Consider the following 16,294-nt stretch of genomic DNA (forward strand, 5'->3'; position numbering starts at 1 on the left):
AGCAGAGTACTCATCGGTATAAGTTTTTTATGTATTTATTTATATAAACAATAATTAAATAAATAAATGTAAAAAGATGCTTTTTTGAAATTATGTTGTCAAATCTTTTTTTATGAAAACAATATCAAATGAATAAATAATTAAATAAATAAATGTGTAGACTCCTTTTTAAAAGTCTGTTATATGTTTTAGTGTCAATAACACTTAATGAATAGATAAAAGATGCATTTTTAAAAGTTATTTGTATTTTTATAGAAACAATATTAAAAGAATAAATTAAAAAAATAAATAAATAAATGTATAAAGATGCCTTTTTACAGTTTATTTTTATGTATTTTTTAATGTAAACAATATGTAATGAATAAATAAATCTATCAATAATCAAATAAATCAATGTATAAAGACGCCTTTTAAAACATCATTTTTTTGTATTTTGTATGTAAACAATATTTAACAATTAAATAAATGTATAAATAATTAAATTAAATAAATGTATAAATAATTAAATAACAAATGTATATAGAAGCCAAGTATCAGTTTTTTGTATTTTTCATGTAAACAATATTTAATAAATGAATAAAGAAGACTTTCTAAAAGTCTGTTTTTGGCACCAGGTCTGATTCCTACAGTTGTGGCGCCCTCTGCAGGACTCAAGAGGAACTGCAGCCTTACAGTGTTTGTAGATTTCTTATGGACGTGTTACAGAAATATTTTGTGTATTTGTCACAGAGAAGTAAAAAGTTTTCAGATATTTGTGAATCTCATTTATATGTTTGTGGATTTTTCATTATTCATACTGAGTTTTTTAATTTATTTTCATTTGTTTTACATTTTAATATTTGCAGTTTCATTGGAGTTTAAAAACCTTTTTACTTATCTGTGGAAGTTGTTTTATATTTACAGATCACACATTAACACACAAATGATATCGACACTGATCTGCCTCCGCATGTTTTGACAAAATGGACAAAACTGAAGCAGATTCTCTACAAATGACATTTATTTGTTTTTCTTAAACAATCTGACATTTAAAAACACCAGCTGATTATTATAATCAAACTACCTGACATCATCATCATCATCACCTTCACCTTCATCACATATACAGTATAAAGTATAAAACTTCCCGTTTAGCAGCTGTAACAGACGAAGCTTTAAACACTGTCAAGAAAAGTAACATTGATCCATCTCAGTTCAATGTAAAAAAAAAAGATCACCCTCATCCTGTTTGAAAAAATATTTTTAAAAATCATTTTAGTGAAAATAAAAGAAAAAGTGTTTTGTAAAACTCTTATGTTTGTCTCTGTTTTATTTTGAAGGGAAAGGACAGGAAGTGGTTGTTTGAGAAGTCAAAGATTCACCAGTGAAGTAAACACAAACACAGACAGAACAAAGTGCCCAAGTTTCCAACGCTCCCAAGTCCCCTGAACGCAACACTGAATGTTTTAACACGTCAGAAAATATTAAACATTTATTTTAACAAATTTAAAACTCTGATAACAGTTTTTTTAATCCAAATAAAGTTTTAAATTTGAATTCAATTTGTTGTGAAAGTAGAGTTTGTGATTTTAGTGTGGAAAAGACTTTTTTTTTTATGTCAAAATAAATGAATCATTATTTTTTTAAATTCAAAACTAAATTGTCTTTTAATTTTCATTTTTAATTTCCTCATTTTTCCCAAAACTAACGCAGATTCATGAAAACACGTCTGTAATTTCATAAATGAATCCACAATGTTTCCTGAAAGGAGAAACGTACTTTGGTAAAAAATTTAATTCAATAATTGGCACAATTTAAATTAATTCATTTTAACACGAACTTTTAGTCAGAAAACAGCAGGCAATATTTTAACATTTCTAACAGTGTGTAAATAATTCAACATGTACATAAGAACATTGGTGCCAAAATTATTTATTTTATTTTTTTTTGGCAAAATTTTCCATTAAATTTAAAGCAACTTATTTTTCATAAATTACAGCTAATTGTTATTTTACATATTAAATTATCTGTTTATTATTTTATTAGTTTATTATTTTGTCTTTAAATCAGCGAGAAATGTCTCAGAGCGCCACGTCATGATATCATACAATGATGTCACATATTTTACTTCATTCACGACTTGCGGATCAATTTTAATGAATCGACTCTGAAGCCAAACCCTGAAGTTTTAGTGGACTTGACCCCTCCTGCTTCCCGTACAAACTGTCACTCAGCTGCAGTTCCAGCGTCAGACCACTGGGGGGGGGCTCAGTATGTGACAAAGTTGGCAGGGAAGATCCCGATGCGCCCGTCGATCAGTTGCCCCTCCCACCAGTCGTACTGGGAGTTGGTCTTGTTGAGGACGGTGATGCGGTCGCCAGGGGTGAAGCTCAGGTCGCCGGGCTGCTGCCCCGTGAACGGGTGGATTGCCGTGACGACCAGCTGCCCGCCTGCCCCGCCCACCGGCAGTGCTCCACCTGGAAGAAAAAAAAGGAGCATTCACACACAAGGCAGTCTGCAGGGGAGGAGGAGGAGGAGGAGGAGGAGGAGAAACAACCATCCATTCATTTAGACCAGAGATCAACAGATTCACAAACTGTGACCACCAGAGGGAGCCACACACACACACACACCCACCCCCACACACACACACACACACACACACACCATCTGTCAGACAGGAGGAGGTAAGGAAGGACAGGAGGAGGTAAAGAAGGACAGAAGAAGGTAAGGAAAGACAGGAGGAGGTAAGAAAGGACAGGAGGAGATAAGGAAGGACAGGAAGAGGTAAGGAAGGACAGGAAGAGGTAAGGAAGGACAGGAGGAGGTAAAGAAGGACAGAAGAAGGTAAGGAAAGACAGGAGGAGGTAAGAAAGGACAGGAGGAGATAAGGAAGGACAGGAAGAGGTAAGGAAGGACAGGAAGAGGTAAGGAAGGACAGGAGGAGGTAAAGAAGGACAGAAGAAGGTAAGGAAAGACAGGAGGAGGTAAGAAAGGACAGGAGGAGATAAGGAAGGACAGGAGGAGGTAAGGAAGGACAGGAGGCATGTAAGGAAGGACAGAAGAAGGTAAGGAAAGACAGGAGGAGGTAAGAAAGGACAGGAGGAGGTAAGGAAGGACAGAAGAAGGTAAGGAAAGACAGGAGGAGGTAAGAAAGGACAGGAGGAGATAAGGAAGGACAGAAGAAGGTAAGGAAAAACAGGAGGAGGTAAGAAAGGACAGGAGGAGATAAGGAAGGACAGGAGGAGGTAAGCAAAGGAAGAAGCATAGAAGGAAAGAAGGGAGCAAACAAGGAAGGAAAGTAGATGAAGGAAAGGAGGTGGCGCTGCAAAAGGTAACAGGACAATAAAGAAGGACACAAGGAAACAAATAAGGGGTAGGAAAGGGAAGGAGGTGGTTAAGAGGGAAAGCCAGTGGCAAAGAAGGAGGGAAGATAGTGGTAAAAGACAGAAAATAAGGAAAGGAAGTGGTGGACAGCCGAGAAGGAAGTAGGAAGGACATGAGGAGGTAGGAGCGTTTACCAGCGTACCTGATGTCTCAGACCTATAGATGGAGATACTCGGGTACAGCTTGTTCTTGTCAGTGCTGGTTGGAGGTGGCTGGTAGCCGGCTGATGGTTGCTGGTAGCTGGCTGATGGTTGCTGGTAGCCGGCTGATGGTTGCTGGTAGCCGGCTGATGGTGACGGCACGTAGGTGTTTGATGGTCTCTGCTGAGGTGGAGGTGGCGGTCTGGATGGCGGAAGAGATGACTGGGGAGGGTGCGAGAAATCATTTAAATGTTAGTCATGAATAAATGCTGAGAAGTTCTTCTTTAAATTGCTCTCTATAATCGTTGCGGCAACCAGAGTTTGCCGCAATCTTTCGTTGACGCAGTGTTGTTTACCTTCTGACGCATGTTCTTGCTGGTCCAGTCGGCGCAGTAGGCCTCGGTGTAGACATCCAGGATGTGGTAGAGGTCATAGCATTCTGACGGCGGCTCTACGTCGCCATTCAAAATGGCTGACGCCCGGATTTCTCGGGAGTAGAACCTGCAACCACAAATACAGTTCAAACAAAAGGACATTGTAAGATGGCTGGCGTTCGGCGCTCAGGCAGGTAGACTGGTTGCTGTACGTACTTGCGGTTGGTGTCTTTGCGTTCGATCAGGCCTGATCCCTCCAGAGAAATACCAGCAAACAAACCTTTGGATCTACAGTAGGTAAAGACTGCTGCCGGGCTGCGTATCGCCACGTCAGCCTCCACGTTCCTGAATGAGAAAGATAAAGGAGGATGTTATCTCTGAGGTACGAGTGGAATAACCAAAGCCCGCTAACTTTGCCTACCATTGGTCAATCTACGAGGTCAACCGTTCCAAGAGGTCTGGTGAATAGCTGTCAGGCTAACGTTACAAAAGTTAGCTAACTTAAGCTACTATGTTTTACCTACTATGTCAACCATTCCAAGAGGTCTAGGTAAACATTGTCAAGTTAGTTACTGGCTAACGTTAGCTAACTCTAGCAACTATTTTCTACCACCTCAGTCAACCGTTCACAGAGGTCTGTTTAAACACTGTCAGACTAATGTTATTAGCCAATGTTAGCTAACTTTAGCTACTATTTTCTACCTACTAGGTCAACTGTTATCAAAAGTCTGGTAAAACACTGTCAGGCTAATGTTACAAGGTAACGTTAGCTAATTCAGCTACAATTTTCCACTTAGTAGGTCAACTGTTGCTAGAGGTCTGGTAAAATGCTGTTGGGCTAATGTCACTAGCTAACATTAGCTGATGTTAGGTTGAATCCAGAGGAAGTTAATCCACTTCATTTCCTTTCTGTCTGCAGCACACTCTGTGAACAGCATTTACCTGTGAGCCAAATACCTGGCCACGCCCACACACACCTGTGGAACTCCCTGAAACAACACCGGTTTCTAAAATTAACCTGATGCAGGTGAATCACAGCCTGTAAAACGACGCCGGTCATTACACATGTCATGAATCTCCAAATGTTAAAAAACCATCAGAGGTCATTAAGAGCCAGACGGAGTGACATCAGACACTCACCTGCCGACGGGTCCCACAGCGACGGTGCAGTTCCCGCCCAGCGTCAGGTTCCCGCCCTTTGTGAAGGCCTCGACAGCCCTGCGCTGGTTCAGGATGATCACCAGGTCGGACACCTGGAGAGACACAGAGACGACGGCGGGGCATCACTACCTCTTCAACAGTTACATAAATGTGGTGCTGCGTTCAAGGACAATCTGACACCTGAGGTTTGACAGCCATAAGAAAACCATCTGTCCCTGACTGTAAACGCACCGCGGTCGACGACAGGCCGCTGATTTGTTAACATGAGGAATTATTTACCTGATATATTTTTTATTTTGCTATAAAAGCCAACGTTAGTTTGACGAATCAGAATCCATCTTATGTTAAATTAAAGAAACGAGTATAAACTTAAAATAAAAAATAAAGAAATTAAAGTTAATATTAGAATGAAAAAAGATAATAATAATAATAATAATAATAATAATAATATTAATAATAATAAAAACGAATATTAAAAACTGAAAAATTAGAAGGTTAATATCAAAGTAAACATAATAAAGGCCAAAACAAAAAAATAAAATAATAAAGATAATATATATATAAATAAAAATATTAAAGGTAATTTTGTAAAATAAATTTAGGATGTACGGGTAATGACTCACCTCCACGCCGATCTCGAAGCCTCCTCCCAGACCGGCGATGCCAATGGCAGATGGTGCTGACCAGCCTGAACACACACACACACACACACACACACACACACACCCACACACACACACACACACACACACACTGAATCACACTGATAAAATCTGAACGACACAAACCACTTCCTGCTCTTGTTGTTGTCGGCGCCAGCGTTTTCAGATTTGATCCAACATGTCCTTTAATCCCCAAACCCACAATCCCGAGAGGGCGCCCTGCGGAGGAGGCGAGCCAGCCCCGTGTGATCCGGGGTGAGGAATGTTGGCAGGGCGACAAACGCCGCCATCCTCCGCCACTGCCACACGAGTCCATGAACACCAGTAATCAGACACATCAGATGACTGCACGCCCCAGGAGTTCTGAGGGAGTTTCTCCTCATCGCCATGGCAATGCAACCTCCCCCCAAAATATCAAAGGTCACTGTGAACCCGAGAGGACACAAAGGAAACAGGAAGGAAGAACATCTACCAGCTGTGGAAACAAGCCCGAGTCTGACATCTGACCTCCTCAAAGACCAACAGAACCTCCTCACAGACAACTAGAACATCCTCAAAGACCAACAGAACCTCCTCACAGACAACTAGAACCTCCTCACAGACCAACAGAACCTCCTCATAGACAACTAGAACATCCTCAAAGACAACTAGAGCATCCTCACAGACAACTAGAACATCCTCAAAGACCAACAGAACCTCCTCACAGACAACTAGAACATCCTCAAAGACCAACAGAACCTCCTCACAGACAACTAGAACCTCCTCACAGACCAACAGAACCTCCTCACAGACAACTAGAACCTCCTCACAGACCAACAGAACCTCCTCATAGACAACTAGAACATCCTCAAAGACAACTAGAGCATCCTCACAGACAACTAGAACCTCCTCACAGACCAACAGAACCTCCTCACAGACAACTAGAACCTCCTCACAGACCAACAGAACCTCCTCATAGACAACTAGAACATCCTCAAAGACAACTAGAGCATCCTCAAAGACCAACAGAACCTCTTCATAGACAACTAGAGCATCCTCAAAGACAACTAGAGCATCCTCAAAGACCAACAGAACCTCCTCACAGACAACTAGAGCATCCTCAAAGACCAACAGAACCTCATTATAGATGGACAGACTGTAAACGATCTCGAAGCGCTGTTGTAATAAGAAAAGTTATCTGCAGAGGAACCTACAGAAAAGGAGGAGGAGAGACTAGAACGTTACAGTTTGAAGACAGACAGACAGACAGACAGACAGATATTTGAGGTCTTACGTCGGTCGGCCAGCCTGGCGATGACGATGCCGCTGCCTCCTCTGGCTGTGATCATGAAGCCGGCCTTGATGACGGAGATGATGGCCAGACCTTCAGCCTTTGCGATCACGTGAGCTGCAACAAACCATAAAAACACACAACCACAACTACGTCAGTAAACACACACACAGGAAATACATCTTCAATACATCAGAGACGGCGTAACAAGGGCTGGGACGGTTCTCCGTTACCGGGGATGAGTCTGTCGGGCCCGTTCCTGTTGGAGATTTCAGTGAACTCTCTGAGGATCTTGGCGGCTTTCTTGGCCTCCGACTTGAGATTGGACGGGATGGGGTTACTCACTGCAAAACACACAAATGATACGCTTCATTAAAAACATCAACAGCTCATTCAGAGTGGAACTGACCTTCCTCTGTCACTGCAGAACCTAAACTTCAGTGGCACAAAGAGAGGAGTCACTGAACTCGTCAGTGAGCTCCTTGTTGACTGGGATTCATCTTATCTTATCTCCATCTGTGCCCAAAGATCAGCAAATGTTTTCGGAGGGCTCCGACTGTGTGGCTTTTTGTGTGACTGGACAGTGAACGTTCTCCTGATTGATCATCCATTAAATATCAGAGACCACAGAAAAATGTACACAGTCATGTCTTCAAATGTCTCGCTTTGTCCAAACAACAGTCAAGAACACAAAAACATTTGGTTTACAACCACAGAAAATGACGAGAACCAGCAAATATATTTATTTATCATTAGTTATTGAGGAGGATCTAATCATTTACAGTATCTTTAGGTCATTAAGAAGATTCTACTGATCTTTTACGACCTACTCACCTCTGAGGCATTTCTATTTATCTTTAAAAGAGGTTCTGTTGGTCACTGAGGACATTTGAGTCATCTCCCAGGAGGCTGAAGTCAGGGGGATTTCAGTGGGTCTTTGAGGAGGCTCTAGTTGTCTAATAGGACGCTCTAGTGGTCTGTAATGAGGTTTCAGTTGTCTGTAAGGAGTCTCCTTCTATTGAGTTTTGAAGGGGTTCTAGTCATCTCTGAGGAGTTTCTATTGGTCTTAAAGGGATTCTCGTCATCCTTAAGGAGGTTCTATTGGTCTTAAAGGGGTTCCAGACATCATTTAAAGAGGTTCTTTCAGTCTTTAGTATGTTCTAGTTGTGTATGAGGAGTTTTAAGTGGTCTTAAAGGGGTTCTAGTCATCATTAAAGAGGTTCTCTCAGTCTTTAAGTAGGCTCTAGCTGTCTATCAGGGGTTTCTGTTGGTCTTTGAGGAGGTTTTAATTTTCTAATCAGATGTTCTAGTGGTCTGTAATGAGGTCCCAGTTGTCTGATAGGAGTTTCTATTGTGTTTTGAAGGGGTTCTAGTCATTGTTAAGACGTTTCTTTTGGTCTTTAAGTGTGTTCTAGTCATCATTAAGGAGGTTCTATCAGTCTTTAAGTAGGCTCTAGCTGTCTATCAGGGGTTTCTGTTGGTCTTTGAGGAGGTTCTACTTGTCCAGTAGGACCTTCTAGTTTTCCACAAGGGGGTTCTATTTGTTCATGAATACACTGTATTGGTCTTTGCTAGAGTCCTAGTTGCTGTTGAGGACGCTCTTTTACGGTCTAGTCTTAAAGGGGTTCTAGTCATTTAGGAGGTACTTTTGGTCTTTAAGTGTGTTGTAGTCATCATAAAGGAGTTTATATTGGTCTGTATGTTCTAGTTGTCCATCAGGGGGTTTGTGTGGCCTTTTACAGTCTATTCGTCTATGAGGGGTTTCTGTTGATCTTTGAGGAGGTTCTGGTTGTCTACAAGGATGTTGTAGTTGTCCATGACAGGGATCTCCTTGTCTTTGAACAGACTGTATTGGTCTTTGAAGAGGTCGTACTTATTGCTGAGGAGGTTCGGGTGGTCTAAGTATGTTGTAGTTGTCAACAAGCAGGTTCTATCTACCCATGAGGAGTTCATCGTGGTCCTTGAAGACATTCTATTGGTTTTGAGTCAATCTAGTCAAACAGTTAATACTAACTTTGATCTTTTCTAAAGTGCTGTTTAATCCTCCAACACTCAGCTTATCCTCAGCTCCATCGTTGTTGTTGCCTAAATTAAATATCATATTCATGTTCCACATTTGCTGATGAGTTTATCTGGGCTGAATCGTCCGGACTGTTCCTGTGTTCTCTGTTCTGTAGCTGTCTGACAGACAGATTGAAGCGGAGCTTTGTTGGCGTGTTGGATGTTGTCATGTGTCAGGAATGTGCTGCAGCAGCAGGAGGCATGTTGGCAGACTGGTCCCTGCAGCGTGACTCTGCTATCTCACTCTGACAGCTCAAACAGGAAGCCAGAACACTGCTTTTAAACCCCAACTTCCTCTACAGACATTCTCCTGTCACTCCCATGTGTTTGTTTGTTGCTAGCAGCTCTGTGAGGCTAACATGCTAACAACCACAATGCTAACACACTGTTTTTAAAGAGGTACATTCTAGTTGTCTACAAGGAGGTGTGAGTGACCTTTTACGGACTAGTAGTAGGTTCTGGTAGTCTATTAGGACATTCTAGTTGTTGGCGTGGGTTCTATTTGCCTACAAGAAGTTTCTGTTGGTCACTGAGGAGGTTCTTGCAACAGTTTACATTAAGTACATTTCAGATGTCTAAAAGGACATTATTATTGTCTACAAAGGGGGTTCTTAAAGTCTATGAGAGGCTACTATTGATTTTTGAGGAGGTTCTATTGACCTTTTATGGTCTATACATCTACGAGGGGTGTGTGAGGATCTTTGAGGAGGTTCCAATGGTCTAATACAACATTCTGGTGGTCTGTAAGGAGGTTCTAATCATTGTTGAAGAGGTTCTGGTGTTCTTTAAGTATTTTCTAGACATCGTTGCGAAGGTTTGGGTGTTTTTTACGATCTATTCTTCTACAAAATGTTCCGTCTTTGATTGGTTCTAGATGTTGTTGAGAAGGTTCTAGATGTTGTTGAGAAGGTTCTAGTTGTTGGTGAAGAACCTCCTCCGCAACGACTAGAACCTCTTCAACAGCAACTAGAACCTTCTCATCTAGTGGTCTTTAAGCATGTTGCAGCTGTCTACTTGCAGCCTTTTATGGCTTATTCTTCCATAAGGTGCTTCTGTTGGTCTTTGATTGGTTCTTGTCGTTATTATGGAGGTTCTAGTCGTTGCTGAGGAGGTTCTAGTCATTAATCAGGGGGTTGTGGTCGTTGTTGAGGAGGTTCTAGTAGAATAGAACCTCCTCAACAACGACCACAACCCCCTTATCATCGTCTTTAAGTATGTTCTAGACATCTTTGCGGAGGTTTGAGTGTTTTTTACAATCTATTCTTCTACAAGGTGTTTCTGTTTGTCTTTGATTGGTTCTTGTCGTTGTCTAGGAGGTTCTAGTGGTCTCTAAGTATGTTCTAGTTGTCTATGAGGGGATCTAAGTGGCCTCTTCAGGTCTATACTTTTTTTAAGGTGTTTCTGTTGGTCTAGTAGGGGGTTCTAGTCATTGTTGCAGAGGTTCTAGTCATTGTTGAAGAGGTTCTAATGGTCTTTAAGTATGTTCTAGTTGTCTATAAGGGGGGGCTAAGTGACCTTTTAGGGTCTATTCTTGTATAAGGTGTTTCTGTTGGTCTCTGATTAGTTCTAGTCGTCTAAGAAGAGTTTGTAGTGTTCTCTGAAGCGGTTCTATCAAACATCCTCCTATCTATACATAAAGAGTGTTCTGGGTTCTAGGCAGTACGTGTTCCTGTCCTGAGCCGTCATTAAACAGCCTGTTCTGTCGTGACGCAGCTGAAATGGTTCATTAAGTCTAACGATTAATTAAAACCAGTTTAATTTCATTCATTTCAATGACAAAAGAAAAGCTGAGTCACTCTGCCCCTCCCACACTGAGTGATGCCATCTGTCACCATGACGACACCTCACCACTTCTCCCTCTGAGAAACCACCAATCACAGGTCTTAAGCCCAAACTCAATCAGAGAGGAGCTGATTAACCGCTCAGCAGGAGCGCCACCGTGTGTTAGATATTTGTTCTTCTGTTGTTTTACGTTAACACAAACACACACAGGCTCATGACATGTGACGACTAAATGAAACATGAGTTTAACATGTAACCACCCCGTCTCTAACGTTCTACCTCCTCAGTGGAACCTCCCACAGCATCGCACCACCGCAGCCCTCTGACTAAGGACCAGAGACTCTCAGAGGAGTGGAACCTCACAGGTCAGTGGCAAAGATGACTAAAACTGACAAGACGACAACCGCCACAGAACCGCATCACTTCACCCTGCAATAGAACCCCCTAAACCAGACCTCTGCATACATAACTAGAGCCTAAAGACCCACTAGAGCCTCCCTTAAGACCACTAGAACCACTTCATAAGTGACCGGAGACTACAAGCCCACTACTTTTTTTAGATCACAAGACCTTCAAACATGACTGGAACCTAAAAGCCCACTAGAACTACCTTTAAGCTCACGAGAACCTCTTCATAAATGACTAGAGACTAAAAGCCTAGTAGAACCTCCTTTAAGACCCCTAGAATTTTGTGCATGACTAGAACCTAAAACCCCACTAGAACTACATTTAAGACCAAAAGAACCTATTTTAAGATCACTAAAACCACTTCATAAATGACAAGAGACTAAAAGCTCACTAGAACCTCCTTTAAGATCACTTGAATATCTTCTTCCACAACTAGAACCTAAAACCCCACTAGAACTACCTTTAAGACCACTAGAACCTCTTCATAGATGACTAAAGACTAAAAGCCCAGTAGAACCTCCTTTAAGACCTCTAGAGTTTCATTTGAGATCACTAAAACCTTTTCAAAAATGACTACTAGAACCTCCGTTAAGACCACTAGAACCTTCTCTAAGACCACTAAAGCCTCTTCATAAATGACTAGCGACGTGAAGCCCCCTAGAACTTCCCTTATGATGACTAGAACCTCTTTTAAGCTCACTACAACCCTTTGATAAATTACCAGAGACTACAAGCCCACCAGAACCTCACTGAAGCCCACTAGAACCTTTAAGACCACTAGAACCTCTTCATAATGACCAGAGCCTAAAAGCCCATTTCAACCTTCTTTGAGACCACAAGAACACACTTTTAGACCTCTTCATACATGACATGAGCATAAGAGCCTACTAGAACCTCACTGAAAACCACCAGAACCTCTTCATAAATGATTAAAATGTAAACACCCCCTAGAACCTCCTCATAGACAACCAGAACCTAAAAGCAGCTAGAACTAAACCCAAACTTCACAAGACCCTTTACGGCCACAAGAACCTCCTTTCTAAACGGTTTGGACCCCCTGGAACTTCTCCAAAGAATGTCACCATAGACCTCTAGAAACTAGAACACAACCAGAACCCCCTCAGAGACCCACACCTGTGGAACCGTCACATCACCAACAGCAGCAGAGTTTTAACTGATGGAACCTGTAGATCCTGTGGAACCAGAACACTGTGAGGACACGACCCAGAGACAGAGACAGAGACAGGTAGAGAAAGATAGAGGTAGAGACAGAGACATGTAGAGACAGAGACAGGTAGAGACAGAGACAGGTATAGAAAGATAGAGACAGAGACAGGTAGAGACAGAGACAGGTAGAGAAAGATAGAGGTAGAGACAGAGACAGGTAGAGACAGAGACAGGTAGAGAAAGATAGAGGTAGAGACAGAGACAGGTAGAGAAAGATAGAGACAGAGACAGGTAGAGACAGAGACAGGTAGAGAAAGATAGAGGTAGAGACAGGTAGAGACAGAGACAGGTAGAGACAGAGACAGGTAGAGACAGAGACAGGTATAGAAAGATAGAGACAGAGACAGGTAGAGACAGAGACAGGTAGAGAAAGATAGAGGTAGAGACAGAGACAGGTAGAGACAGAGACAGGTATAAAAAGATAGAGACAGAGATAGGTAGAGACAGAGACAGGTAGAGAAAGGTAGAGATAGAGACAGAGACAGGTAGAGAAAGATAGAGACAGAGACAGGTAGAGACAGAGACAGGTAGAGAAAGATAGAGACAGAGACAGGTAGAGACAGAGACAGGTAGAGACAGAGACAGGTAGAGACTGGAGAAACTTTAACAAACTTACTTTTGTCTCTGTCTGGTCGTACACCTTGACAGGTGAGCCGCGCGAGCCTCTTTTCTCTCTACACTGCACTTCCGCCTCACCTGACTCTGCTCACAGCCCCGCGCGCTCCCGGAAACCACACACGCGTCACGTGAAACTTAAACAGACAGACAAATGGAGCCCACCTGGACAGCCGGAAGCAGGTGGGAGGAGTGATTATGGTGTAGCGTTGTCAGGGAGACGGCGCCGCGCGGACAGCCCTGACAGAGAAGCATGGGCACAGCTGAGCGCGCTCCCGTGCGAGTTCCTGAGATGTGTGTTTTGTGTCCCCTGAGTTCAGTCTGTCAGGCAACAAGTGCGACGTGTCATCACATTAATGACTCATAATGAACTCATTAATAGGTGAGCAGGGTCACAGCTCACCTGTCCAGGTAACAATACTTTGTTTTCATCATTACATTACACCAGTCCTTCCAAATAAAACGGAACACTCTCCGTTTACATGATTCAAATAATGACAATAAGAGCTGTTGACAGGAAGTTAGTAGTGGTAGTATTAGTAGGCCTAGTAGAAGAAGTAATAGAAGTAGTAGCTGTGGGGAAACTTGAAAAATAAACTGGCAGACTTCTTCAATAAACAGACAAAGGATGTTGTTGTATGTTGTATTAATACTTCCAGAACACAAGGTTACTACTAACAAACACTTGTTTATTTATCCTGAAGACAAATAGACGTGTTTGAATCATTAACAACACGAGTCTGTCCTTTAATAAAACGCCCAAGTGGGACTTAAAGGAGCAGCTTCATAGCACCTGTTCAGGTAGAACAACATGTCTTCATGATTGGTTTCAGGAGAGTCCGGGAGGACAGGGACAACTTCAGGATTACATATGTGACATCTGTCCACAGGGGACAGCGTCAGTAGTAAATAGAAGACATCCGACCACATAACCTTAACATGTAGTTTAAGTATCAGCAGTAAAAGTACACAAGTATCATCGGCCTCATGTAGTTAAAGTATCAGCAGTAAAAGTTCACAAGTATCGTCATCCTCATGTAGTTAAAGTATCAGCAGTAAAAGTACACAAGTATCATCGGCCTCATGTAGTTAAAGTATCAGCAGTAAAAGTACACAAGTATCATCATCCTCATGTAGTTAAAGTATCAGCAGTAAAAGTACACAAGTATCATCGGCCTCATGTAGTTAAAGTATCAGCAGTAAAAGTACACAAGTATCATCATCCTCATGTAGTTAAAGTATCAGCAGTAAAAGTACACAAGTATCATCATCCTCATGTAGTTAAAGTATCAGCAGTAAAAGTACACAAGTATCATCATCCTCATGTAGTTAAAGTATCAGCAGTAAAAGTACACAAGTATCATCGGCCTCATGTAGTTAAAGTATCAGCAGTAAAAGTACACAAGTATCATCAGCCTCATGTAGTTAAAGTATCAGCAGTAAAAGTACACAAGTATCATCGGCCTCGTGTAGTTAAAGTATCAGCAGTAAAAGTACACAAGTATCATCGGCCTCGTGTAGTTAAAGTATCAGCAGTAAAAGTACACAAGTATCATCAGCCTCGTGTAGTTAAAGTATCAGCAGTAAAAGTACACAAGTATCATCAGCCTCGTGTAGTTAAAGTATCAGCAGTAAAAGTACACAAGTATCATCGGCCTCGTGTAGTTAAAGTATCAGCAGTAAAAGTACACAAGTATCATCAGCCTCATGTAGTTAAAGTATCAGCAGTAAAAGTACACAAGTATCATCGGCCTCATGTAGTTAAAGTATCAGCAGTAAAAGTACACAAGTATCATCATCCTCGTGTAGTTAAAGTATCAGCAGTAAAAGTACACAAGTATCATCGGCCTCGTGTAGTTAAAGTATCAACAGTAAAAGTACACAAGTATCATCAGCCTCGTGTAGTTAAAGTATCAGCAGTTCCATAGAATGGAATTCATCATATTTCTTTGACTTTTTTTTTTTATCTGCCCCTCTGTTCTTCCTCTCAGTGTTGTCCTCCTCTTCCTCCGTCCTCTCGTCCCTCTCATGTCTTTATCTCGTTCTTCGATCTCTGCTCACATTAATCGTCCTCTCTTTAAATAGCCTGCTGGATAAACATGGGTCTCACTGCAGCCATTTGTCTTCTTAATGTGTTTCCACTCAGTGTGTGTGTGTCTCAGGCTACACTAAAACTACTCCAGTATTCCCAGTCCTTCCACAAGTCAACATCCCCCAGTTTGACTAATTTTTAACATCTCGTCATGCTCCATGAATTCTTCATGAAAACGTTACCTCCAAGTTTCCTGTAAATGTTCAGCCTGTTCTCATTCTGAAGTCATGGTCCCGCAGCTGGGTCAGTCATTTTGGCAGCAGACAGCTGATGCCAAAATCATCTTTTGTGGCAGTTTGATACGTCGCCAGTCAGCCGGACGGCAGTTGTCCCAGCAGTACCTGTAGGGCGGGGAGGTGGGGAGGTGGACGGATCCAACAAACACCAGACGTTGACCTGGTGTGAGACCAGTGTTCGTTTCCTGTGTGAATGTCGAGCCAAACTATGATGTTGTTTTAAACCTCACCATGTACTTTTGTTGACGGTGTTTGTTGCCACATGCTTTTGTTGCCTTGATTTAACCACAGACTTTTGTTGCCTAAACCTATTCCCACAATTTTGTTGTCTAAACCCAACCACATGCTTTTGTTGATGTCACAGCGTTGGTTGCCATATGCCTTTGTTGCCGAAACCTACGCCCATGCTGTTGTTGCCTAAACTTAACTATGTTCTTTTGTTGGCATCCTGGCATCAGTTGCCACATTTTTGTTGTTTGCACCTAACCACGTACTTTTATCACCTTAACATAACCACATGCTTTTGTTGCCAAAACATAACCATGTGCTTCAAGTTCCATTTGAGTTTCAGTTAAATCCTCAGGTCCTTTGCCAAGTCCTCTGGTCTACTACAAGTCATCCCCCAAGTCATTCTTGTACTCCAATCCTCAGCAAGACATCTTCCCAGTCTTTTAGTCCCTAAGGAGTTCTTTCCAGCTCCTCTAGTTTTCACAAGTTTGTTCAGTCCTCTTTCAAGTCCTCAAGTCCTACAGTCCTCCGTACGTCATCCAGTCCTCCAGTTCCCTGTGAGTTATTTTAATCAAATCTTCAAGTCCTTTGCCAAGTCCTCTGGTCAACTCCAAGTCATCTCCCAAGTCATTCTAGTACTCCAGTCCTCTACCTGTCTTTCAGTTCCCTAAG

General features: G+C 41.9%; 1 protein-coding gene across 2 annotated transcripts; it reads right to left on the reverse strand.

Annotated features, from left to right (window-relative positions):
- Positions 1–982: 982 nt before the first annotated feature.
- Positions 983–13,257, reverse strand: sh3yl1 (SH3 and SYLF domain containing 1). Of its 2 annotated transcripts, none has more exons than XM_078165780.1 (9): positions 13,068–13,257; positions 7,207–7,317; positions 6,977–7,090; positions 5,665–5,729; positions 5,021–5,133; positions 4,097–4,225; positions 3,863–4,007; positions 3,509–3,728; positions 983–2,456 (listed from the first exon to the last, which is right to left on the reverse strand). In XM_078165780.1, coding segments are annotated over exons 1-9 (1,107 nt in total). In that variant the 5' UTR covers positions 13,069–13,257; the 3' UTR covers positions 983–2,247. The 2 variants fall into 2 exon arrangements, with proteins under 2 accessions (XP_078021906.1, XP_078021907.1); XM_078165781.1 differs by lacking the exon at positions 13,068–13,257 and adding an exon at positions 7,808–10,109.
- Positions 13,258–16,294: the final 3,037 nt, after the last annotated feature.

Source organism: Epinephelus lanceolatus, chromosome 24, assembly GCF_041903045.1.
Source record: "Epinephelus lanceolatus isolate andai-2023 chromosome 24, ASM4190304v1, whole genome shotgun sequence".
NCBI classification, from domain to species: Eukaryota; Metazoa; Chordata; class Actinopteri; order Perciformes; family Serranidae; genus Epinephelus; species Epinephelus lanceolatus.

Excerpts from the sequence above, each read along its gene's own strand:
- sh3yl1 (XM_078165780.1), bottom strand. Across the intron at positions 5,134-5,664 it reads GCTTCGAGATCGGCGTGGAG|GTGTCCGACCTGGTGATCAT; the intron begins GTGAGTCATTAC and ends GTGTCTCTCCAG. Across the intron at positions 3,729-3,862 it reads GCAAGAACATGCGTCAGAAG|TCATCTCTTCCGCCATCCAG; the intron begins GTAAACAACACT and ends CACCCTCCCCAG.